Here is a 10,886-nt window from a genome sequence, read left to right on the forward strand (position 1 = left end):
ACCTTGTCTCAATGTTTTGTGTTGTGTATGCATGCAATATTAATCACGAACTCAAATAGCATTGACTTACTAATGATCCATCACCACGTGCACCACCAATGGTGGGTATTGGTGCGGGCTCCTCCCCATACATCCACAAGTGGCGCATGACAATACGACGTTGATGTCATACTTCTCGCTTGCAATGAGTGCAATGATAATGTAACCTCTCCGTAAGCCACTTTATGCTCTCGGGCATTGGTGCATCATCTAACGAGCTTCCACTTGTCCCTTCCATCTGCACACCTTTAAAATCACAACACAAAATGCAAGGAAATCCATTAAGATCCAAAAAATAGCCACCCATGAGCTCCTTCCTTCTCTTGTTCAGGGCACTAAAATAGATTTAGTGCCCTGAACCATCGCTATATAGCAACGTTATACCTTGTTCTGTCGCTATATAGCGACACTTTTAGGATATACAATGTTGCTATATAGCAACTGACTAGCGTCACTATATAGCGACACTGGGAGCTAAAACCTGAAACCTCGTGTAACGTCGCCTTTCACAACTCTATTGTGGAAAAAGCAAAAATTTCTCCTCCTCCGTTATATTCGGCAACCTCACTTTCCTCCAACCTCTTCCCCACACTCCTCACCCCTACCCAGTCCCTCTCCCAACAGTTGTGCTCCCTCTCCACCCTTCTCCTTCTCTGCTCGTATGAAAGGACGTTTTTCAAGAAGGTGTGTCTATTTAAGCAATGTAGGTTCATTTTTTGTGAGATTTCGTTTTGTGAGTGTTGAAGTATGTTTCTCCTTGCATTGCTAAGCCCATGTGCTAATTTTCATGCATGATTGGTACGGAGGGCACCATGCCCTTTATTCCGTTGTGATTCACGGGAACACTACCAAAACACATAGTAAATATGTTATAAGTTTTAGTGCCATCAAGAACAATTGCCAAATCCCTTGCTTGAGTGCTTGGGCAAGGAGAGGATGGGTGGCGAAATGGGTGCCCCCAATTGGGACATGCCATGTGTCTCTCCACATTTATTAGCACTGTCTTGTTAGGGGTAGCTCTAGCATAGAGGAACATGCTTTCTGGGGAGCCCTGGCGGTGCTCTCGGCAAGTGTGCGTCTCTTTTTATTTTACACGAGCGGGCAGGCAGGCATTTCCCTAGCTTAATAACAAACCCTCGGCGCATTTAAGACCAGGGGGTGACCGGGCGGGTGTGAATAGGCAACTTGGGAAGTGCGTGGTGTGAACCGAGCCTTTCACTATGAAGTGAAACATGTGGCCTTTGGAGCTGAGCTGAAGTATGGCAGAAAGCAACGCACAGCCAACAGTCTCGGAGCAAGATGGTACTCCCTCGCTTTCCACTCACACTCACCCGCCCGCCCCCCTCTCTTCCGCGTCTTCTTTGCCCAAGGTACGTCTCCGCCCCATCACCCTTTTCTGCTTTTTGCAGCCTTCCAAGACCTAATTTTGTGCCTCATCTTTCCCGTAGCAGGGTCTGCAACAAGTGGAGCTGGAGCTCAGACTTTTGGAGGCTTTAGAATTATATCACCCGGCCAAGTTGCAAGGTTTTACCCCCTTCCCTTTATGCATTCCCCCACTTTTGTTGTGTTCAATGCAAAATGCCATGCAGATCGATAGTCCAACGTCTTACCCACGAGCGAAAAACTTTTTTGATTACAACTGCCCAACGTCTTACCCACTGCTACGAGCGAAAATAATTATTGATTACAACTGCCCAACAAATCTAATTTTTGCAACAATGAGTTCAGTTTGTTCCTGTTGAATCTCGTCACCTACATGCCTCTGTTTCTCGATGACCTTATGTCGCTTATGTAGGAAGGGGATACACAATGGGCTGTCAAAGTGTATCCTAAAGCTTTTCATGTAGGAGAGCACCTTTTGGACATCATTAATATGTGTGTATTCACTACTTGACTTTGTTCAAGTCCCTTTCAAAGTGCCTCAGCTTTTGGACTTTACTTATTTTGAGAAATACATGAGTTTCTCATATATCAATGTCAGCCTTAATCAGCTATTTGTCTCTCCACAAGAGAGAGAGAGAGAGAGGGAGAGAGAGACCCTTGAGCCCCATCAAGATCTGTGAGACATGCAACAATGCTCTCACCATGTCTCAATGTGGATCTAGCTACCTACACGTTAATGGAGGAAATTTTGGGACTTTTAATCATAATCACTACATCTTGTGAATGGGTAGAGGCCGCGCAGGCAGTGGCAAGGGTTCCTACAATGGTAAACGGAAGCTCATAGGAATAAGGAAATTTTAAAATTAACAAAAGTCTCATTGATCTTAGATCGCATGATAAGTACTTAAGCATAATATCATGGAAAATTGACTAAGAACAACAGAAAGATAAGCTGATGCAATAGTGAACATGAGGCACTATATGTGGTCGATATGGACAAATTCTATTCATTATCAACAAGTAAACGAAGGTCAAATGTTGGCAGTATCTCAAATTAAATTCTTACAAGTAAATTAAGAAGACATTGATTGAATAAGTAAAAAAACTATTTATCTGGGACTTGCAGTAATTTTAAAAGTTGGTGTTGCCCTTTGAATTCATGTCGACAGGGGTTGTCAATTCCAACCTTCATTTGCTTCCTTGCGGGAAAGTATATTCATTAGTAAAGAGGTCTGTTTAGTTACTAATGAGGGCTCTGTATTTATATAAGTGCAAATGACGACTGTAGAACAACAATAATCTGAATTTGTACGATTGGATATATTCTAGTCTTACAAATGTATATCAAATGTGGTATATTGAGTCTTTATAATATTAGATATAAAAATGAGACATATGGGAGATGTTCGGTATCCATTTGCATTAAAAAACTGATATATCTAAAAGAATGCATGTTAGCGTGAATTTGCTGGATGGCTAAGCAAGAGTGGGAATCGATTAATTTATACAACCATAGACTCTCTTCTTTACAAGTCACTCAAAGGCTATTTTCTTGATGCTTTGCTCTCCTAAGGCTCTTTAGAGAAGATGCCCTGCAAGGAGTCAGCATTTCCAAAAGTTAATAATAACAAACCTGGATATACTCCAAGCATCATTCTTGCTTTACAGATATCAGAGAGATTATTGTGGACAATCAGTTTACAAACTGCACAGCAAGGCCTGATTGTTGTGTCTTGAAGTGGCTGCATTTCTGAGCTGCTGTTGAGTCTATTGGCCAGACACGCTTGAAGGGGTTCAGGAGACCAAATAGACTATTGATAGGAATGCAATTGGGCTGTATATTTAACTTTGCTAGCAGTACTGATCATATTGGAATTCAGTAATGTAAATGAGCTTTTCCAAAGAGTGTAACTAGTGCATAAAGGGGCTAGTTCGGGCTTTTTACTAATGCAGTGCACTGGGGCTGGTCAGGCCACGTAAAAGTAGGTGTTGATGCAGCTGAGTATAGATTTTCCTTGCCAAGTCCTATGCCTAAGCCTATGCAGGAGAGGAAGCATCAAACGAATTCACAGGTCCAGCCACGAGAGAAGGGGATAAGAGGCAGTTCATGGCTGCAAAGGCGTTCTGAAACAAGCACTTGGGCAGCTCATGGCAATCAATGGAAGAGCTCATTTTTGTGTAGAAGTGACAGAGACCATGATGTTGTAGTGCTAAATGAAGTTGGTGCATTTGCAGTATTGATTAATGGAAGAATCAATATGGATGCCGAGAGTCTCTACTTCAGACAGGACTACACATTTTGCGTGAGATTTTCATGCCTAATTTTTGTGCAAGACAAGGGATACCACACTAAGGCCACGAGTCACAGCATCAAAAGTTTGTCATGCTTCTCATGACATCGTGGGAGTGGGATATTTTCTTATCTGTTCAGGAAATGGCTTAATCTGATTTCCGTTTCTGCCATTTTATGACCAGCAGATGTTAATTGAATTTTAAGGCTTGCAGCCCACAAAGTACATGCAGTATTGTGTCCATATCTGGAGTAACTAGGGCCTAACCAAGAGCTTTATCTGAGGTGTGTTGTTGCAAAGCTGCACCAGTCTCATTTTCCAAAGATTGCTCATGCGACTGTCTAGGGTGAAGGCTAGGGTAACCCATGATCTTGGATTGGATCTAGGGTTAGGGCATAGTCTAACCTAGGTTTGGATTACCCTAGGGTTGAGAGTAGAGCTAGCGTGGATGAGGTTTAAATCCTGTGGATATAGGGCTAGTCTAAGAAAGGCATGGCTATTTCAGGATTAGCGAAGCTATATGATTGCAAGATCTAGGGTTTGAACCAGGATGTGGTTGGATCTAGGGTTTAGGAACAGTCTAAGCCATGTGTTGGAATCAACCAAGGTTGAGACTAGGCTAACCTAGTAAATGCAAAGCTTTATGGAGAAGCATCGCTATTAAGGCATGACAGGTGTCTTGGGAGAGGGAATTCCTAGAGACATAGGACCTATAGGCCTTGGAGTAGTTGGGACCTAACGAGGCATCCTTTGGGTTAGGGCCTATGGTCTACACCCACTGTTGGGCACTGATGACGTCAGTGGGGATGTCATAGTAGCTAGTCCCTGCTATGCGTGATGGAGTTAATGGTTTTCAATCTTATGAGTGACTATCGTGAGATTGAAACTGCACTATGTTGTGTTTTTAGAGGATGAGTTTGGGAATGTTCCTGGATTCATCTAGATATATGCTTCTGTCGTATTAGCGGACATGCAAATTTCACCTTGTGAAGTTTTCGTCCAAGTTGCGGCCTGCTGGTATTGCGATAATTCTTTCTATCTTAAATGGTGTGTTGCCCTATCAGCTAGATTTAGATTTAGATGCTCGTTTGGGAGAGACTAAAATGAAATCATTTAGACTTCACAAGCAGTTGTAGCTTGAATGAAGAGATTTGGACTACTTTTTGATTAGCCTTCTCCTTTAGTGCTAGCCTTCGTCATGGCTGAGTTTGCCCTTCACCTCCGGAGTGCCGGCAGGAACTCAGTTCGAAGACTTTGTATAAATGGATGCTCAAGTATGTGTGGGTGTGTGGATTTGTATGTGTGAGAGCATACTTTTATAGTATGGTCTACACCCACTGTTAGGCACTGATGACGTCAGTGGGGATGTCATAGTAGCTAGTCCGTGCTATGCATGATGGAGTTTATGGTTTTCAATCTTATGAGTGACTATCATGAGATTGAAACTGCACTATGTTGTGTTTTTAGAGGATAAGTTTGGGAATGTTCCTGGATTCATCTAGGTATATAGGGCCTATGGTACGGACACAGGTGCTTCTTGTCTAGCAGGCTAGCCTTTGATGGTCTAGATCTCTGGCTTAGGGCTAGCTTTTGATGGTCTAGGTCTCAGGCTTAAAGGTGGTTTGAGGTATGGGAGTTGAGCTTGCTAGCTCAATCCTAGGGAGTCTTGTTAATTATTATTTATTGGTATTAGTTCTTTTTTTCCAGATCAATGAATTCTAATTCAAGGATAGTACTTGAAGGTAGTGGCCTTTACAAATCTAGTACTGAGAGGGTGGCGCACTGATATCTAGTACCTCCTCCCCCACTCTCAATATCTTGTCTTTGGACTACCAAGGGAGATCGATGGTGATAAGATGCCTTAAGTACTCATGTATCTCACAATTGATGCCTTCATGTAGATGTGCATTGTTTTCTGCTTGGTTGGACAATAGGCAAGGACGATGTATTTGCTTCAAGTCCAAAGTGGTACCGAACTGCAATGTGCTTTATCTGAGCACAAAGTATTGAATTGTTTGCTATGGCAATGCAACTTTTATTGTTGCATTCAAGATGGTTGAATAATCCTGGGAAGAACCCATGTTACCTAGTATAGCTACTTATGCTTGGGCACTGATGACGACATAAGCATTGCTTTGCTTGGTAGGTATGTATTCCTTTTGTTTTTCAAATTGTTTTGTTAGCTCATCTTTCTTCTCTTTCATTTTCTCTTTTATTTTCATTCTAGAATTTTGGACTTTCGAACAACAAAATCTGAATTTGTACGATCGGATATAATTCTAGTCTTACAAGGTATATACTAACATTTCTGAGACGAACCATGTTATCCAAGATTCTTTTCAGCCATATTGCATTGCATATTTAAATGCCCATAGATTGGTGCCTTGCCTCGTTGATGAAAGGGACATTGGTGGTTGCTTCTTGGTGGTTGCTTCTTGTTAAGCCAAGCTATGCAACTTCTTTATCATCAAGTAGTAGCATATGATGTAGACCTCATAGTACGTGCAACACATGCCCAATCTAAATCACAATAGCCACTTGAGTGTGACTGTATCTGATGCTGTATTCACATGTATATCTGCTGTAGCTGAACACCCATATTCCATTCCTTTAGTAATTCCCTCGGATCAGTATAAATTGACTCAGTAAACTAATTGGGATACTTTGGTACTTGATCCCTTGTGATCTATACTACATGTCAAACTCATGGAGCAAACTCATTTGAGCTTCTTTCAAGTGTCTTTCTCCAGCATGGCTAGACACTGCGTTAAGTCATCACATGCTTCTGGCAGTAGATGCAGATTTTCTTGCCATAATCATCAAAGGAAGTTAGGAAATACATGGCTCCTTAAGTGATGGAGTTTTCATATCATCACAAATGTCTAGTGGACTAAAATGAGATGATGGGGTATTGGGAGTGCTTCAGGAAAGGGATGGTCCTCCCACGTGTTGAATGGCATACACAAAAGAGGGAGAGTTCTAAATGTGCAGAAAACGATGACACCTAAAGCAAATCAAACTTGCATAGAGCAGCAAAGATGAATGCTCTCAATATCTCAGCCCATGGTACAATGCAAGATACAGCTGATGAACTCCAGCTATACAACGTGGCTGCTACATTCTGTCTGTGGCTACTGCTGCTGGGCTCATTCTGCTGCTCCCCTGTGCAAACAAGCCCTGATTTATAGGGGTGTTCCACTCTTGAGCCACACCATTCCCAGAACTCAAAATTGAACTCAGATTGCCTCCTTCCTGGGTCTTTCGGGTTGCCCATAACCCGCATGTTAATGTAATATTACATGAACGGAAGGATTGATTCTTTCATTGCTTGACTTAGGAATACAAAGTCTCTTGTTAACACCAAGTACCTCTGACAACACGTTGGTCTCACCCATACTAATTAAAATGAGCCTTACCTTCCCCTTCCAATAGGCACACAAGTCCCTCACTGTTGTAATGGGCAAGGTGCCTGGAATACCCTCTCACTAGCTGTGCCCGTCCTAACTACTGAGTGAAGAAGTGTGGAATGCTGACTGTGGAGAGAGAGAGAGAGAGAGAGAGAGAGAGAGAGAGAGAGTTTATCAAAGTCTTTGAAAGACCGATGGGTCTATGAGATTGTGAAAAATGCTGATACAAACAAGCTGCAGGTGGAGCTACTAAACAAGCATCCACTCCAATCCAGAACGTTGAGGGGGATGAGGTAGTGAGGGCATAAAGTCAGAGATAGAGTGCTGCCCACAGACGTGGTCTTGTGTCGTCTCCTAGTCATAGCAGCTTTGCGTCTAATAAGGGCTACAGTGACCCCTGTCGGTGGAGCCCAACTCTGAACAGGGAAGGAATATCCCCAAGTGTAATATGTGCATCAACCCTTTGTCTGAGCTGTCATGTTGCTGGCTCTGTGTCACGATGGTGGCGGGACCTCGTGGTGTGGGAGTCCGCATGGTCTGGCTAAGTGATCGAACTCTAAGAAGAGTCTATCAAGGAGGTCTGCTCTTGTCTCTTTGATCAAAGTAGACGCTCGCGGTGTCTGACTACCTCGTGAATGAGGGCGGCTAAGCATCTCTGGTCTTGAAAGGAGAGAAAGTGGGACAAAATCCCAAAATTGTCTCTAAAGAGGCAATAGAAGCATCCTCGAATCTCATAGTATACTAGACATCTGAAAATGAAATGCTCCTCCGAGTCAATCTTCTGTATGTCACATAATGTGCATATGCGCCTCTCCTTGGGCAAACCCTTAGCCCTGCCACTCTGTATGCGAAGTCCAATTGAAGAGACCCATGGTTGTAAGACACGTTAAGACACGACACCTCAGACACGCTTTAGACACGAGTGTCTAAAGTGTCTTAAAGATAAGACACGTCATTGTAATAATAAACATTTAATTAATATATGTATAAGTATACACGTGTACAACTTGCTAGCATAGTTAGCTGCTAGATTCTACAAGTACAATAAGCTACACTTAAACAATGCAAGAAGTAACAATGCACTTGTACAATGTACTCAAGACTTAAAAGTTAAAGTTAAGACTCAGGACCCAAGAGCTTGCAAGTTAAGAGTCACGACTTAAGCTTGCAAGTCATGACTCACAATTTTAAAGATTTAAATTGACAATAGAATCTTGATATTCAAAGATCTAGATAAACAACTTAATAAGAGCCTAGAGGGCTACATAGATTATATACCAACATCATTAATCAATACACATAAATATCATGGCAACAGTCTGCCAATCACATGTGACATGAATGAAATATGCATCTCGATACATATAATTGAAAGGAAACTTTGGACTCTCAAGAGTCGAATCTCTCAAGATTCATCGTAATCCAAATCTGTGAGGTCATTGCCACTCTTGGATCCGAAGTCACCATCAATGATAGCATGGTTAAGTCAAAGTCGATGTTTGTTGTTACACCCCACCCACCTTTTTTAAAAAAAACAAGAGTATCCAAAGGTGTCTTAAGGTAAGACACGTGTCTTAAGTGTCTTAAGTGTCTTATCATAAGGCACCTTAATAACCATGAAGAGACCCGAAACTGCCCAATAGAGATCCTCAGTGAGTGGGGTAGGTGGATCTGCGTATATCCTGGTGGGTCGATAAAACCCTCCGCTATGTAGGTAGGTGATAACCTGAATTCTGCATCAAGCTGTAGTGGACACATCAGCATAACTACTATCTTCATTCTTTATGTTGGGGCCTGGCAATCACCAGCAATACCCTCCTGTACAACTGCTGGTCTCCCTCATTGAAGAGGGCATGCATCTGAGTCCTCATTGAAGGGCTATGCGGATGCTATGAGACTCTCCATGGCTGAGGCTATGACTGGCTATGCTGTAGAGGCTACATGATAGGAGGGTTTTTGTAGAGGCTATGTGGTCTGTTGCTGAAGGAACTGCCACGAATGACGCTGCTGGTGCTGCGGGGCTGGCTGGTAACGGGATCCTGGACTGCTGCGGGGCTGGTTGGTAGTGGTGCATTGACTGGAACTGCTGGAAATGCAGCACCAAGTGTCAATGAGAGTGCATTTTCATGGGGGTCTAGTTGAGCATCCTGCTACTGGTCCTCACATGCTCTTTGGGCAGCAGCTAGGGAGCAAGATTGCCACCATATGTCATCAGTGTGAGGGAACAAGCTGCTCTTCATATTGCAGCTTGAAAAAGCCTTGAGACTTCATCCTTTTGGCAAGTAGCAGTAAAAGAGAAACAGTTTGCACCCCAATGCTTGTGTCCTTTGACAATCTTTCAACTAACTTTATTCAATTACTTTAGTTCATGCACGATTCCTTTGGTTCAGACACATGCAGTATATACAAAGGTGCACAATTAGACATGTTCAGATGTTTGTTACACGCATGCACTTTTGCGTGTGTGTGCATACATAAATACATGTGTTATGTGCATATGCACATGTACATACAAGCATGCAAAAACACAACTACTCTGTGTGCGTTCCTGCTGTTGTCCGTGTTCCATTCTTGCCTTCAATATATGGTGCTTGACAAAGCATTAAGTTATATGTTCTTAAGATATTCTATAATTTGCCTGCTCAGTAGGTATGACAGTTGGTGTTTAGGAAGTTGAGAAATGTCTCTTCCTTTTGTAATTCCTTCTCAAATCTGATGTTTAGGTTTCTTAATGTGCAGGCATGCATAGACATTTCATACTGTTTGGCCTCATGGAGTATTTACAGAAAAGGTCTTTGTGTGCACTTGATTTAAATCTTTTTCTTCTGGAGTTGCTTAAGCACTAGTGTACTTTTTTGTTTGCACCTCTGAGTTTTGTATTGTGTTTTCTTCTTTTGTCCAGGCTGTACCAGCGCTTCACTGCGGATGAGGTTTTGCAGCATTTAGAGCGGTTCTACAATCTTGAAATGCTTGTATGTGCATGGGGAAATTGACCAATTTATGTTTATATGTTGACAATAAATATGAATAATATTTGCTTTCTTTCAAAGAAGGTGCCAAACAATGCTAACACGCAAAAACATGGTGATAATCTTTCAGAAACCAGATGAAGAGGAGATGGAAATTTTGAGTCAGGAGGAGGAGTTCACTTTACCTTCAAGCTTCTTCAACCAGAAAGATGATATGAAGGAAAGTTGATGATGATACTAGTCTAAGTGTGCCTCTTAACTTCTCACTGTGTCAGGAATATCACAACCAAGCCAATGGTGATCCAGGAACCAAATACTAGACGTGAAAATGGCGTCCACAGCATCGTGTGGGTCTCAAGCACAAGCATCTGAATGAAGCCCGATTCAAAGAGTTCACAGATAGGACGGGCAAAACAATGCATTGCAGTGCACTGCAGTCTGATATCAAGTAGCTTTCGCCTTTTGAGCCGGCTCGTTTCTTTATATAGCAGTGGAGCCAATTGCTTGCATCTTTGGTTGTGATCTTAATATGAAATACACAATTTCGATTTTCTCATTCAGCTTGAGACCCTGGAATAATAATGACCTGTTAGAAATTACCCAACAGAGGGTACACACAGCGGAAGACTTGTAGTAATGCCCAGGAGCTCACACAGTGTGGTGTGGGGTGTGGAATCACAAACTTCCTTACTTAATGTGCATCACATAGATGTGCAGACTCATCAATAGACAATGAACCAGCCAGATAGAGAAACCATTAAAATATATTTTCGTCCAAAACTATGGACACAATATAA

The 10,886-nt window shown here is 42.2% G+C and overlaps 1 protein-coding gene across 2 annotated transcripts; it reads left to right on the plus strand.

Annotated features, from left to right (window-relative positions):
• The first annotated feature begins 1,059 nt into the window (after positions 1-1,059).
• On the plus strand, positions 1,060-10,649 carry LOC147887652 (chromatin modification-like protein). Of its 2 annotated transcripts, none has more exons than XM_087393693.1 (5): positions 1,060-1,409; positions 1,488-1,563; positions 9,860-9,911; positions 10,023-10,092; positions 10,220-10,649. In XM_087393693.1, the coding sequence occupies exons 1-5, from the start codon at positions 1,299-1,301 to the stop codon at positions 10,316-10,318; spliced, it is 408 nt and encodes a 135-aa protein (XP_087249819.1). In that variant the 5' UTR covers positions 1,060-1,298; the 3' UTR covers positions 10,319-10,649. The 2 variants fall into 2 exon arrangements, with proteins under 2 accessions (XP_087249819.1, XP_087249820.1); XM_087393694.1 differs by having other exon boundaries at positions 1,065-1,409; positions 1,491-1,563.
• The last annotated feature ends 237 nt before the right edge of the window (positions 10,650-10,886 follow it).

The sequence above is a fragment of the Dipteris shenzhenensis genome, chromosome 22 (genome assembly GCF_047967505.1).
Source record: "Dipteris shenzhenensis isolate YYH24624 ecotype China chromosome 22, Dip_SZ_1.0, whole genome shotgun sequence".
NCBI lineage: Eukaryota > Viridiplantae > Streptophyta > Polypodiopsida > Gleicheniales > Dipteridaceae > Dipteris > Dipteris shenzhenensis.

Coding starts and splice junctions, on each gene's coding strand:
- LOC147887652 (XM_087393693.1), top strand. CDS start 1,299: ATGGCAGAAAGCAACGCACAGCCAACAGTCTCGGAGCAAGATGGTACT. Junction 1,410..1,487: donor CCGCGTCTTCTTTGCCCAAG/GTACGTCTCCGC, acceptor TCTTTCCCGTAG/CAGGGTCTGCAACAAGTGGA. Junction 10,093..10,219: donor TCTACAATCTTGAAATGCTT/GTATGTGCATGG, acceptor ATAATCTTTCAG/AAACCAGATGAAGAGGAGAT.